Source organism: Leuresthes tenuis, unplaced genomic scaffold (assembly GCF_036924035.1).
Source record: "Leuresthes tenuis unplaced genomic scaffold, fLeuTen1.0.hap1 SCAF_3, whole genome shotgun sequence".
NCBI lineage: Eukaryota > Metazoa > Chordata > Actinopteri > Atheriniformes > Atherinopsidae > Leuresthes > Leuresthes tenuis.
In genome coordinates, this window is record NW_027325357.1 from 16,949,606 (window position 1) to 16,965,409 (window position 15,804).

The following is a 15,804-nucleotide window of genomic DNA, read 5'->3' on the forward strand; positions in this document are numbered from 1 at the left end:
TATCATCCTACCAAATCTGTTCTGAGCTCGTGCTACATACATCTGGCTCCTTGTAAGATGTTTCTGTCAGCTGGTGCGCACACATTTAACTATGGACATAGTTTATATACCACTTATCATTAAAATCCATGGCTACATCACACTGAGCAAGTATTCAGCAGATTATTTATCAAGCAATCAAGATGAGAAATTGTGTTACTTGGTAAGTTTACATTTTTCTTTTGCAGCTTGTCCATTAGCAGAAGGATGAGGCAGTGCTCAGAAGCTCAGGCTTCCGCAAAACCTGCAAATCAATAGAAGGAGGGCTTTTAGGGAGGGAAGTCCCTGAAGAGCTAGAGGCTAAAACAGTTGGTTTTAGGCAGTGAATAAACTGTTTCTGCAAAGTCTCACATTAAATGTATTTGTCCGCATGTCCAAAAACTAGCAGTGTCACAATTCAGGGCTGAAAATTGTGAGATGGCAACGTATGTGTAGGCAGTTGTTCAGTGCAGGGAAAATTAAAGCATGTAATCATGTTCTTCTGCAATTGATGGATATAAAAACATTTCTTTTTGTGGCCCTACAACGTCCAGGAGTTTAAATCTTTTTTTGTTTTATCATTCTGTAAACTGATACTCTGAAAATTGTTGAACAATGTATTGAATAGGGCTTTGAGACAGTTCAACTGAAAATGAATACCAAACACCCTTCAAAACTGAGAGCTATTGTTTCTTTTGAAATACATTGTGCAGAACCAAAAAAAAGTAATTTACTGTAACTCTATGTGCAGACAAAACATAATGATTAGCAACAATACTGCTGTAGCACAACGTTTTCAGTTTAATATGTGCTGACACAGTTTGAAATACGTCACTCAGTCATCTTGGTTCTAAATGATACATAATCAACATTTTGTCAAATAATTGAATTATAGAGAAATTGAAAAGTCCACGTTGCCATAGAAATGATTCAGTGTGGATCTGCATCAAAACACACTTTAAAGCAATGATATAGAAGGTGTTATTTCCCGAAAAATCAATAAATGTCCATATTCACTGCAGGAAATGTGCTTCTGAGACTGTGATGATGCTTGGATCACTTTAGTATTACCATGTAACTGAGGGTCATTTTAACAACATTTTGGTTCACTGAGGTAAATTGCTTTATAATGAATTCAAACATTACAACTAACTTTAAATTCTGGACATCCAATTAGTCAGTTCCAGTCAGTTAGACGTAATCACCAAAATTATGCAATTCTGTTTATCATGTTCAGTCGACTCTCATGCTGAACGTGGCATTCGAGGCTTTCAACGGGGAAGTAAATCTTTTATCTCTCTGGAATCTGCCTCTCAATATTTTAAACAGATTTGCCAAAACTTTTTGATGAATTAGTATTTCTAACATTCATGTCATCATGAATCATGCTAACTTGGAGATCTGACGTTACCTTTAATGCCATTATAAGAAAAACACATGTTTATTTTCAATATCTTATAGTAATTTATTTATTTGCATGGCCGACATTTGTTTTTTATGAACACAAAGGCAAACTGTCTTCCCTGACTTAACATTGTGAGGATGAACACTGTGTAACAGCAACATCTGACTCCAGCTAGTTAGACTCTTGTCATACCTTCTCGTGTTTGGTAGCAGCAGGAACCTTGGATTTATGATTTTCACACACTGCAAACATCTCCATTTTATTCATTCATTACAACTCTGGAAATAATAGCTTTACATTAAAAGTATTAGACAAAATTACACTTTGACTGAGAGTGTTATTAGAATTAATGAGAAAAGATGTGCTGCTAGCATTAATGAATGGTAGAACGTATAAGTGGTGATACAGGGTATTTGATTATATGTATGAGCAGCATTATCACATATTCTTAAATCAATACCAGTGAGCTTTTTTTTTTCGTATCAATTTTCAACCAGTTGATAACAAGTTTCCAGCCCAGTACTCATTTTTCAGCATCAGTGGAGCATGCCAGACCAAATGACAATAAAGAGTGCACATGCAGACGATAATCACCAGTAGCACTGCAGGTCTCTTTCTTAAATGTAATGGCCAACAATATGCATACACAAAACCAAGCATGTCTGACATATGTCGTATAAGGTGAGTCTCAAAGCTAAGGATCGGTGCTTTTATGTCACATACTTCTTAGGCTAAGAAACTTAACTTTGAGACGCACCTAATGTTAGTTCAATACTGACCATTTAAAAAGCATTTGTCAAAAATGATCAGAACCCTCAGGACATCCACAGATGAGGTTGTAACTACTGTTATTTAGAGATTTTTAAAACGATGATGTTCAAAGGAGTGATTGTTTCCTCATTTATTGTGTTAGTTTTTCAGTATTTTTACGGTCATAAAAAGCAACATCCCACTGGTGGGTCAGTTATTGAGAACAAATTTAAACCTTGTTACCTTCCTTTGAATATTTTTCCTAAATTATTTGATAATGAAGAATTTTTAAAATGAAGGAATGTGTATATTGAGCAGTGAAAGCCTTGCTTAGACAATTAGAACTGTAATATTCGGATAATAGCTGGTATAATTACTCTGCTCACAGCCTTATTTGACATACTAACATTTCAAAAGCAAAAAACACAAAGTGTAGACGAGGCTGATGGAGATTTTTCATCATGTATTTTTGTACTGCTTCGTTCATATACAGTACACTGAGATCTTTCACTGGATGAATGAAAACTTCATGCCTCTGGAGATTGTCAGAGACTTAACCATATCATGGCAAATCATTATAGAGTTATCAGTTGACTGGCGCCATCGTGATAAACCTGAACCACAAACCTGTTAGAAAAGATACTGGGATGCTTTACCCAGTGTCATGTCCCTTAAATATTGAAGAAAGCTTTTGTAAACTGAAAGATATTCAAAAGAAACCTGCTTTGGGCTGATACTGAGAACAAGCAGTCTGCCCCGCAGTGATAATTAATTTGTTAACATGAACTGTGCTCAGCTGCATTAGTAAACTATGACTCATCGAGACCAACAAGTGTGTAATCAGGGGCAACATTTACTGGAATTGACTGATTTACTTAGTTGTACTACAGAGATACGATCATTAAAACAGAAGGTAAACCGTGGTGAAACTTTCTCCAACGATTTTCTTGAGGTCATAGTGACCTTTCACTATGTTTAAGTGCCCTGCAAAAATGCCTGAGAGAAAGTCAGACAAAAATGATATGTCATCATCAGAGCTTTTAAGAAACAGGCCACAGCACAGATGATCTTTTTATGGATGAAAAATGTCAGCATATGCTGTTTTGTTGATTGAACTGAGCTGAAAAGCACAGTTAAAAAAAGATTAACCTTAATAAGCTGTTACTACTGTATCTTCCCAATGCACTTTAATACTTAAATAAACAGAGCGTCATTAAGGTAAGAAAAATAAATGGAAAATTTCAGTGCAGAAATTTAACTGAAACAGAGGCTAAACATGCAGTGATATAAACAAACATATTTTAATATGAAAACAATGGCACATGCAAGAAACTTGTTCCTTGAAAAAATTATTTCATCCTTTTATCTGACAAGAATGAATCCTTGAGAATGAAAACCTAATTATTAAGCAAGAACACAGATAAGAAAGGATGTGCGGTCTGTGCGTCACTGAGGAATTTAAATGTCATATAATCAAAAATGATGACTTGCGTTTATAATCGAAAACGCAGCAGAATGAGCTCCTGATCCGATGACTTGAATCACTCTTTAACACCCGGCTCGAATGAAACAGCCATTACCCTGCAGTGCTGTCGACTTCTGTTGCTTTTATAATGGAGGCTATTTTCATCAGACAGGGTGTTTTAATGTGCCACAAAGATTAAAAAGAAAAGAATGAAACAAGAAATTATTCCTAAATCATTGTCCATTATTTCACACAGGTGCGTAGATACTAGATTCAAATAAGAATCCCTACTCTGATTTTCTAAGACTCAATTCACATCAGATTATCCTCCCCTGTTATTGTCAAATGTATCAAAGTAAACAAATATTTCCAAATGGAAACTTATTATTCTATGGAGTCATTTGCAGTGTATGTGGATAACTAAAAGGATATAAAGATACAGTCCACCTTTGCGTCCTTTTTTCCGGTGGATGTCGACATGAATGTTTACAAACCATAGAAATGGACTGATATATGATCTAAGATTAGAGTTTAGTGTCCAACGCTTTGCAAGTAGAATCATTATCCCAAAGGTAGATATCAGGGTCTGTGCACAAACAAATACCCTCAAAGCAAAAATACAAGATGGCTTTTAAACAAACTGTGACATCAACTTCACGTTCATTGTTTGTCCTTTTGGTAAATGGACTTCTTGCGCACCTCCTCTGGCTCACATTCCATAATTACTTATTAATTGTACCATATTGTAGAGGAGCTGGACCTGTATTGTACCTGATGGACGTCAATCCCACACACAGAGCCAAAGCTCATTAAGTAAATGTGGTTCGTTCAAGACAAAAAAAAATTACAATGTGTATTCAATTAATTTTATCTGTGTATAGTTTCATTTTTTAAACTGTCAAGACGGTGATGAATAAAAAAAGCAGTTTGAACAGTTGTATACTGAACAATTCAAGAATCGCTTTGACTCAAACCCTGACGTCCAGATTTGGAATCAAATTGAGTAATATCTTGTCATGGTCTGGAGTTTCTCGCCATGTTCAGTAAATCTTGTTTACTTTTTGTCATCGACTTACATTTTGAGACTCATTTACCTTGCTTCCTGTTTTATTCCACAGAGTTTACCCCCCTTGTGGGATTAACTGAAAGTTCTAATCTAACTTCCTGTTTCATCAGACCTTTTGGGATAAATTTATTTTATTTTATTTTTTTACAACTCATAAATCAGTCCTGTAAAGTAGTTCATCTCCAAGCTGTGTGAGGGTAATATGCTCATATAAGAGTTTCCAAATCAGCATAGGCCATTGTTAAGTCTTTCTTTTAACAAGCCACAGAGACAGCATACAGGGTTGGAGCAGCGAAGTGCAGCACTTTCAACCAGAGACCAACCATCAGTGCCACAACAACACTTTCTCACTTCCTCATTAGGTTTAGGCAAAAAAATTACTTAATTTCAATTACAAAAGAATAATGGTTTATGCTAAAATAGATTCTTTATACAATGTGACCGTTACCTTCATGGACGCCATCTTACAGGTTGCCATGGTTAAGTGTAAACAGAAGACGTTACAAAGAATCTTTGTAATTTCCTAGTTGGCTACAGGCCATCACTTAATCACTTGGTTAGGGTTAGAAAAGGATAGCAGTTAGGGCTGAAACACATTCTTTTACAACACTGTTGCTCCCACAACCACTGGAGGTCAAATATTCTTTAAATGTACTGATAGTGTGTAAGTGATTGCATGCTCATACACCTCCTCTTGCGAGGAATAAAAATGAATTGAGATATGATTTGGGACGCTGATCCTGCAGTGTGAGTTTAAAAATATCAACTTGAAGCTTAAATTGCAGAGTATGTACACACAAAAGCGTCAGAACAATCAGGAATGCAATGTCTTTTAAACAAACCAATCCATGGTGTCACCATTGCATTCACTATACAACTCAAAGAAAGACAACACAAAAGAATTGTGTGCTCCTTTTTATCATATATTGTTCTTTATTCATATTCTAATGGACATTTTTCAGTTTTGTAGATCTGAACCATATGCCAGTTTATATATACAAATACGTACACATATATATGTGTGTGTGTGTGTGAATAATTAAAAGCAGTCACTTGTAATGACATTCTACAAGACCTCCAATATAAAGCTCACATAATTTCACATATCTGAGTACATTCATAACATAACCACAGTTAGAAAAATGCAACACAAAATCACAAGACATACAAAAGCAGATCAAATTAGTTGTCATGAGTCATTTTCTGATGTGTCTTCAAAAGAAAGTGGCAATTCTTTGAGTTGATGAACAACTTCATTGTCTCAGAAAACTCTAAACCCTCCAAGCAGATTATTCTTTTCCTCCTTGATTGTCCTCGTGTGTATTAATGGCCCCTCAAATAAAATGACTGCAGAATATCTTATACAATGTTTTTATGGGAAATTATGTTTTTCTGTGAAAACTGCTTCCATTAACTTAAGTGCAGTCTTAGTTTTTACCTAAACAAATCACAGAATGACCCAACAGGTGCAGGGGGTAGACAAAACTATGCCAAAAACCTTCAATATGCAATTCAGCATAACATCACCAAGGAAATTGGTCTTGAACTGATATTTTGACATTTAGAACATCAAAAGAGCAATACAACTGTGTTCCAAAATGACGAAACTGAGCTCAGGAGCTTAACTTAACATACCTTTACAGTCAGTGTCTTCTTCAGTAACTTCAGGTACCCTCTGCACAATACAAGAAAAAAATGTTTTTCTTTTATATGCTGCTCTTATTTCAGAAATCACAGGAATTACTGATTGAAAAGAAGGAATCACTTTAAACAACCCAGTCTCATGGCAAATCTAATCAGGTAAATGTAATCTTTTCTTGCTGATAAACTTAGAAAAACACCTATAGAGTAATGCACTGTCTGAGGATTCTGTAAAATCGTAATGTTTTGACCGTGTCACATTCGATAGTCAAACAAGACCACATTTGGATATTGAAGGGGGTCCGATCCTGACTAGTGGTGCCTTCAAATACCTTCAGTAAACTTTATTTTTCTTTGCTTTTAATTGCTGCTCCCCTGTGCTTTCATTCATTTTTCATTATACATTACAAACTAAAGGTTTGTTTACGGTTATGTAGCTGTAGGTGTTAAAGATGAGGCGTGTCAGGTAAGGAAAACATTTAGGCTTGCATTACAACTGACCCTGTAATAATATATCACATCAAAATATTCTCTTTCTGCATAACTGGCTAAACTGTCCAACAAAAACACATGAAACAGATGCGCTGTGGAAACAGGGTATGTGGAAAATTATGCAGGATGCCATGAATCCATAGTTTTCTATTACCTTATTTTTTTAGGTTTCTTTTTGAGACTGAGCTGCTTTTAAATGATTAGAGTGATTATGTAGGTGAGTGCAGCTACAGAGAAAATTAGAACATTTCTAAAAAGCTGAAAACCTACATTAGCTCAGTGTGAACAACTCTTTCTTGGATTTAATTGTTTTAAATAAAAAAAAAAGGATATTTTTAATTGTTTTGTCCACCCTCTGCATCATTCTGGTTGAGTTCACAGATACGTCTGGTACATCCCTACTCTTCACATGTCACATGGACCGTCAGCACCTCTTCTTCCTCCTCTGTGTGGATCAGACCCAATCGTGGATGCTGCCCGCCCAGTCCAGCAGCCTCCCTCGGTACCAGGCACGGGTGATGGGCTGAATGAAAAGCAGGAGCCGAAACCTTCGGACCAGCCCACAGAACAATGCCGCGGCTACAACCACGAGCGGCGACATCATCACAAAGCCCAGGATGATGAGGGCGGAGCAGCTGTTGTCGTCAAGGTAACGACAGATGGCAGATGGGGCATCAAGAACCTACAAGGGCAAACACAGGGGGAGAGTATAAGTAGAGAGAGGTCATGAGGGACAGTTTGTCTTCAACTTCACATCTGTCAAAAGCAAAAAGATGAGTTTGCTATTCAGGGAGTGTGATTCAATATTTGAAGGCAGATGTGTGCTCAGGCTGCAAAAGGGAGGTGTCACAGAGTTATTTCCTTAGATAAAACTGGCTCAGAGCTATCAGTAAACCCCTGAGATACCATTCATCTGTGAAAGGTGAGCAGAGGGAAGAGGTGAACACAAGAGGGCCAGTGAAAAAGCAAATAAGACAAGAAATTAAGGAATGATGGAGGAGAAAGGGGCCAAGTACAAATTGATATTGTTTCAACGCCCGAACATAATCAAATTTAACACTAATGAACATAATCTCTCCATCAAACTTTCAGACACCCTCACAATGATTTCAGAGGCCCTTCTGGTCAACAGTTTCCTATTGTAATCTATTTCAAAACCAACCTCACCTCCTGCAAATGGACCAAAGCAACAGTACTGTGTAACACACAGTCGGCTACTTTGAAGTGCACAGTGTGCTTTCGCTGAGTACATTTTCCTCCTCATCGCGCTGTCTGTGCACAGCTGGTGTTGGAGCCGAATCAGGCAGACTTATATGCTCAGAGTCCATTTCTCCACGTGCAGGCTGTCATCATGTTAGAGAGACTTTTGAGTGACAGTGTAACTGTTTGCTTTGTACTGACAAAGCTGTCTGCCCTAATCGTGATTATGGTATTGTTACATGCACATGCTTAGCATATTTTTAATCCGTCGTACAGGAGATTTCTCTCAGAAATCAAATCGCTCGTAACTGTGACAACTAGGGTCTTTGATAACAACTGTGTCAAAGGCAGGAGCTGATTCTTTTAAGATGTTAGATTAGGACAGAAATGTAGATCCCCCAGATGATTTGTCATGACAACAGGATCTTTCTGCACCACATGTGACTAACACAGAGCCAGCCACACCCTTCTAATATGCTGATTACAAGAAAAGACAAGCCTTTTAGCGCGAACGTTCATGTTTAGTCATGGTGTGTTCAAAATAATCACAAATAATAAGTCTCCTTTCAGAAGAGGCTTTCATGTACAAAGGTATAACATGTTCTGCCAAAAAGACTTTCCCTCGAGGCTGACTGTTTACATCCCTCATCAGAGCCTTCAAGTTCCTCTTCCAACTATAATGACAGATAATCCTCCCATTCTACGCAAACAACATGGGCTTACTTGCCTTCCAGTTAAGTTCAACAAGACAGAGCAGGCAGGAGATTCCTCCTCTGAGCAGATTCCTCCCCATAAATGATTTGTGAACATACTTCTATTGTTGGGCAGCTCAGGGCAAATGTGCTTTTGATTTTGGCGATGAACACAATTGAACACAAGTGCTGAAGCTAGAGGATCTTTAAATGAGCCCTTCTTTGGAGGGGCATACTTTTATTGTTACTTTTCTGTGTTCTTAGAAGTTTACGAATCTGTTTGTCATATTGGTCTTTAGTAAGACATACGTTTATGTGAATAAGCAAGTACACCCTGTTTCACTTGAAAGGTTTTTGTATCAGGACACAAAGAATGTCTGAGGTAAATACTGCCTCAGATGAACAATAACCCCTGACATATAATACTGTGACAATAATTAATTCAACAAAAGTAAAGCTTAAATGCAGAGGCAGTATTTGGAAAAGTAAACACATCCCGTGATTCACCAGCTTTTAGAACAACCTTTAGCAGCAACAACTTAATCTCTGTATGACATTATCAGTCGTTCACATCAATGTGAAGGAATCTTGGCCCACTTCTCTTTGCAGTGTTGCTTCAGTTCCCTGAGGTTTGCAGCATTTATCTATCCACAACTCTCTTGAGGTCCCACCACAGCACAATAATCAGGTTTGGGTCTGGCCTTTGTCTGTGGAATTGCAACACTTTGATTCTTTTCTTTTTCAGTCATTCTGTTGTAGATTTGCTGCTGTGTTTTGGGATCGTTGTCCTGTGGCATGATTCAGTGTCAGTTTTTTTCTTTAGCTGTTGGCCTCACATTTCACTCAAGTACACTTTGGTATACGGAGGCGTTCATGGTCGGCTCAGTGACTGCAAAGTCTCCAGGTCACGTGGCTGCTAAACAAGCCCAACTTATACCCCTTCCATCATGTGTTTAACAGCTACAATGATGTGTTTGCATTGATATGCTGTGTTTGGTTTTTTCCAAATGAGGTGTTGTGCATCGAGACCAAACATCTCCACTTTGGTCTCATCTGTTCAGATGAAACTTTGCAAAGCTAAGTTGTGCTAGCATCGTGTTGACACACACCTTAATGCTCCAGACCAGCAAACGGCCAAAACCTCTGCTTTTATAGACATGCTCACACTTGATGATGATCAGTTAAATGCTTTTGATCATCAGCACCTGGCTGCTATGAACTTTCTTAATTCCTGTGGAAGCAGTAGGGGTCGACCTAGTTTGTCACTAACCGCTCTGACTTTTGGCAGAATTCTGATAAGGTTTGCAGCCCCCCACATTAGGAAAAATTAACTTACCAACTTGCCCTCCAATATTCACCTGGTCATCTAGCTGAATAGCTGGAATAAAGTCAGTCATCATCATAGGTTTAGTGGCAAATCCGGCAGCTAATTGGGACACAGCAATGTCTACAGATAAGCTAAATCGACTTCTGCAGTCTAACATCTTTGGATAAGACATGAAGGATTACAGAATCTCATTTCATGCTATGACAGTCTTAAACAGAACATGCATCATTGCTATTTAAGCAACCAGAGTAAAACACACCAACTTGCGTCTCTACCTCACTTAGTGTTAGTTCCTCCAATAACTTGCAAGAGCCCCATCTAGCAAGTAGCTTATCTACTGACAGGCTGCAATCTCTGCCTGTCAGTAGATGACCTTTTCATCAAATGCTGCACCTTTTTCTCTCCAAACATACTTATGGTAATTATAGACAACAAGCTATTTGACTTTTGTGATGAAGTAACAGGCAAGTTTCCCTCCGATGACTCATCAATGTCATCTCTCTTCCATGTTTGTGGACGACTCGGTCTTGCCAGAAAATGTGAAGCAGTGTCACAATCCATGGTTAGATGGCAAAATTTCACCAGCGGTTTTAGTAGTTCATTAATGACATCAAATAAAGGGAACCCTCAAAGCCCACATAGTGGAAAACAATTGTGTGGAAACGGTTGGTGGACCAACTACTCCGACCACACCTCCTTCCCCTTTTAAGTGCTTGTGGCCAACTCGGCAGTGTTAAACTTCTACGTATTCACATAGCGAGGAGTCAAACACCTATGTCATCATGTTGCAACATGTAATCTACATCTCTCTATTTATAAAGAGAAAAGAGTCACAAAAACATAGCAAATATGCCATTTTTGTGCTGTCCTCCAGTGCAGTAATTTTTAAGGGAGATTGGGTTGCTGTGTATCTACACTGCACAGTAGAACAATACAGCAGCTCTTGTGTTCAGCTACACTATTCTGTCCTGCAATCATAAAGGTGTTATGCTTTACTTCTCTGCCCAGCAGACATGTAGTTTTAACTCAAGGTTTTTTTCCTTTTCTATGTCATGTCTTGGCTTCCTTGGTTGCTCTTAGACAGAGGTGACAGTGAACAATTTCTTATTCTTATAATCCTAAAAATCATGACCTAAATGGTTCAGACGAGCACTTGGTTGTTCAATGTTGCCAAAAAGAGTCAGAGAAGTTGTCAAGCTAGCAAACTGTCCACGAGCCCGATCACATCGATGAAAGCTCAATTATTGAATGAGGCTTTGACACTTTACATCATCAGAGTGCACAAACTTTTATGTGTTACAGTTACTGCATACTGAATTCATAAAATCAAATTTAAGAGTGCATAAACTTTTGAATGAAAGGGAAAATGCGATGCTGACGTCAACTCCCAAAAGATTTTATTTTGTGGAAATCTTCAGGAGACATGGCAACATCACAAATCCAAACTACAGCCATCTTGGTGAATTGATCAATAAGCAGGTAATGAGTGTTGACATCTCACTGTGATATTTATTGATGCAGATGTTTGTGCTGTCCACTGTAAAATACCACATCAAATTTGAGCTAAAAGGTGCACAGATGGATCTGAGAGGTTTCCAATTCCGATCTAGAGCATAACAAGATACACAAGATATTGTCTTTCAAGGAAGTTTATAGTTCTCTGTCAGAAATTCCCCACAAACAAGATCACATATATTTTACAGCCTGGGAATAAGAATGGTTTTAAAGAGTTGGGAGCTGAGAGCATGGGTCCATGAAGGATTCTTGGAGCATTTCATCTGAGTGCATCATCAAAGAAGGCTTCCAGCAAACTTGCAACGTGTGAGCTTTATAAAACATTCGCCACTGTTCTCTCCCACAAGAGGGCGTTTATTTCTTTATTGTAGATGTCTGTGTTTCTGTCTGACTTAAAGCAAACAGCTTCATCATTAAAATCACTGCCAGGTAACGTGAGCATCACTGCTCATCTGGTAATATTTTACACTTTATATAATACTTTAACACCTAACAACCCACCTAAAACTGCTAAGAAAGGGCTCAAAAAAACAAAGAGTCTGAGATGTTCAGCTGCCCTTCAAACTCCCCAGATTCTAGTCTGATGGGGTCTGATGGGATCTGAGGAAAGGAAGCATATTCCACAAGGACCCCACCTCAATCATCTTTATATGTTCTTCCTCCACATCCTGACTGGTCAGACTTCTAAGGAGGACCTACTTAATATTAGACTAGAATAGAGTAACAGTATATTAGTCCCTCAGAGGGGAAATTTGCACTGTTGCAGCAGTAGAGGGAAAGAACATGAAAATGAAAATGAGAAATAAGTATAGATAAATAAGATTTGCAATGAAGTAAATATGAAAAAATAGCTATGAAAAAAATTTAATATTTGAATAGGAAGAAACTAAATCAAGAAATATGTACAGAGAATTCAAGAAAAACAGAAGTTTTGCTCTATGAGTAGGAGACATTAGTGACCACAAAAACAAAAGCAGTTATTGCACAATGAGAGATAATTAGACAAGTGGTCACAAGGTTATGGTTGATTGGTGCGTGTGAGTACAGCTGAGGATGGGCAGGCACAGCAAAGACGACTACTTGTCCATTTTCATGGTTCATAAGGTTTATTTCTCTACATTTTATAGGTTACCTGTTAACGAGCGACAGGAGTAGCACCAGCTCCTTTTTCAACTGGAAGTACTAAGAGCTTATGTTTTCTCTCCTAAGTGGGAACAACTGAAAAAAGGGAAGAGCTCTGGAAAGAAGACTCTGATGTGTGGACTCCTAGAAAAAAATGTCATGTGTAAGCCAGAGCTGGTGTAAGCTTAGATCCACATCCTGTTGACCTGTGTGATTTTGAATGCTGCACAATGTAATAAATGCTGGTTATTTCAGATGCTGTTATACTTTGTTTGGCAATCATTTCAGCATAAATGATTCCTTAGATTGGCGCATCTCTTTTGGAGCCGTACGTTTCTTGTTTGAATAACATATATTGTTTCACTTCATGTCACATTCATCCATTATGTTCAACGTTGCTCTGGCAAAAAAGACAGCAAACCATCCTGCGGTGTTAACTATTGAAAAATAGAGCTAATCAATTTTGAACACTCCTGTGTGTTTAACCCGTTTAAAAGATTAAACCGTAACATTATCAAATATCAAACAGGTACTTATTGAATCATCTAAAAATGAATAATCTTTAATCATAGCTATTTTGATTAAGTTAGTGCTGATATTTACTCAAGTATATGATATCTATAATCTATTTAGCTCCTAATAGTCTCCACCAAATCCAAACAAATCCAAAAGTCAAACATTAGTGTCATTAGCCAATAAATTCACTATGTTCAGCAGCCAGTGCTTAATACGGGAAAACATTTCTGTATTTCCCATTTTGTTTTTGTGATGATCGGCATGTAAAAAGCATTAACTCTTGTGATGAATGCCTAAAGCAGTGAAACTGCAGAGAATCGGATGAAGCTACATTATATGTTAGGTGGTGTCCAATAAAACACGATTGTGTTGACATTTCTACAGAAATGTGTGTTTAGTATGATAGTAGTTGTTTACAGAATCCAGATTTTGCTCTCAGACTTCTTCGTAGTTGTATTTATTACAAAATTACAGGAGGGAAAACAAATGCATTAAATAAAAGACTGAGAATGTTCATATATGAATTGTAAAATATTCCATATCTTAGTAGAGAACTCCGCAATCAGAAATGTAATAATTTAATAATCTAATACACTTGAATCATGTCATTTTAATGAACTCTGCCCAGTACTCTCTGAACAATGATGAACAGGCAAGACTAGCTCCTTTAAAACTTCGAATTCTGGAGCATAGAATAAACAGCAGAATAACGTCGGTTAAGCTGAGACCACACAGCTGCAGACAACTCACCCTGGAGTGGCAGAGAAAACCGACATACAGGAGCAGCACTGCAGGCAGCAGCACCACAGAAAAGACCACAGCCAGCAGCAGAGTGCAAGCCGCAATGACACACAGGTTCCAGAGGATGACAGCTGCTCCGCAGGCCACGCAGCCACACCTGCCCCTGCGGCTGCCCCACGCGCTGCCCTCGCTATGAGCCATTGGAGGGGGCAACATCTTGACTCCGTCCCCAATCCAGAACTCCTCCTCTTTCTCCTCCTCAGCTGAGCCTCCATCATCCAGGTCCACGTCCACACCACACATTCTGAGAGACAAAGGCATGAAGAGCAGCTCTTTGAAGTCTTAATAATGTACCTAATTGAATGTTAAGAGGTTGAACAGTTAAAAAAAAAAAAAAGCTACTTTGGAGTCTTGAAAGTATCCCTGTGCCTTTAAAAGTTGTACATATTGTTAGAAAATTTATATTGACAGCAAATATTTGCATGTTTTATAAGTCAATTTCTTAGTTTGCTCCCACTCTGCTGTCGATGCCAAGCAATTAAAACATTTTTTTTCAAGTATTGAGTTCCTCTCCAGACTGTTTGCGTCAGCTGTATAATATTTGTCTGCATGCTGCATATTAAAATCAACGAGTGGCAGATGGAGCTCTTCACTCCATTCATGCAGCCAAACTTATTATACAATGTATATTAGCTTGGAGTGATTCTACCATCACACACACACAGGTGACACTCTTCCTGGCTGCCTTTCTAACTCCTCTGGTTGATCGCTTTAATCAGGGCTTGTCCATAAAGCCTCATCTACATGCTGTTTGGAAGTGAGTGAGTCAGAAACCTGAAGAAGCTGCTGCTGAGCTGCAGAAACAAACCTACTGGGAAGCAGTATGTTCTGCTCCTCGGTTCAGTGCGTTTTAAGACAGACATCATGACCTTTTGTGGCTGAAATGGCCAAATGAAGCCTGTGTTAATATATCATTATTTTATATATATATTTATATTCTTTTCATAATTTTTTTATTATAGATAGAATTTTTTTACCCCTTTATATAGAAAACTGTTAAATCGTGTGACAACCTCATGCATGTAAATAATTTTGGTCGCCTACCTCGAGGAACAACAAATCCGGTTAATCCCTGTGTTTGTTGGATTTTTCTCCCGCTGATCGACGCGCAGTTTTAGTCTCTGTGTTAAGTAAACAAACACTTAAAGTGCAGTTTAAGGAACTGCAGCGGAGACGGGCACCTGTGACTTAAACCCTGCGCGGATGAAATGATGCTGCCGTCTCTCTGGATCCTCCGCGCATCTGCGGGAGCGAGCGAGTGGCATGGGCCGCGCGCTTTGAGAACGCGCACACACACACGGTGGTAGGACAGTTTTTTAAAGTCTTCCTCATTAAAGTATTTCGATTAAGATTTGAGCAGAAGACATTTCGTCTCTTCACAAAACTTCTAATATAAAAAAAAAACTAAACAACAACATTGGAATCGTTGGGACCACAGAGTCTGATTTAGGCAACACAAAGATCTCTGTAAAGGCTTTAAAGTTTAAGGATTTATCTTCTTGTCACTCATCTCCTGACGTTGGAGCTCCTGTAATTCAACAGCTGCTTTATAAGCGGGGCTGAAGAGTGATGAATGATTCACAAACGTTTACTGCAGCTTTGATAACTCCTACCTGTTGTCAGTGGAATACACACTGAACTGAATCTAACTGTGCCATCATATTCTCACAAACACTCTGACAGTCGACACCACATTCAAGCACAGTCATGTTGATGTGGGCTTCACATGGAGGGTTTATCAGAACTTAGACCGCTCATATTTCTAAAACAGTGTGTCATTAGTTTTCATGCCAA

The 15,804-nt window shown here is 38.3% G+C and overlaps 1 protein-coding gene across 1 annotated transcript; it reads right to left on the reverse strand.

Moving 5' to 3' along the window:
• Window positions 1–5,619: 5,619 nt before the first annotated feature.
• LOC140304160 (transmembrane protein 88-like) lies at window positions 5,620–15,240 on the reverse strand. Its single transcript, XM_072383150.1, has 3 exons — window positions 15,055–15,240; window positions 13,960–14,254; window positions 5,620–7,519 (listed from the first exon to the last, which is right to left on the reverse strand). Exons 2-3 carry the CDS (start codon window positions 14,251–14,253, stop codon window positions 7,292–7,294), a joined length of 522 nt encoding a protein of 173 aa, XP_072239251.1. The 5' UTR covers window position 14,254; window positions 15,055–15,240; the 3' UTR covers window positions 5,620–7,291.
• Between the last annotated feature and the right edge of the window lie 564 nt (window positions 15,241–15,804).

Excerpts from the sequence above, each read along its gene's own strand:
- LOC140304160 (XM_072383150.1), bottom strand. The coding sequence starts at position 14,253 with ATGTGTGGTGTGGACGTGGACCTGGATGATGGAGGCTCAGCTGAGGAG. Across the intron at positions 7,520-13,959 it reads GTTTTCTCTGCCACTCCAGG|GTTCTTGATGCCCCATCTGC; the intron begins GTGAGTTGTCTG and ends TTGCCCTTGTAG.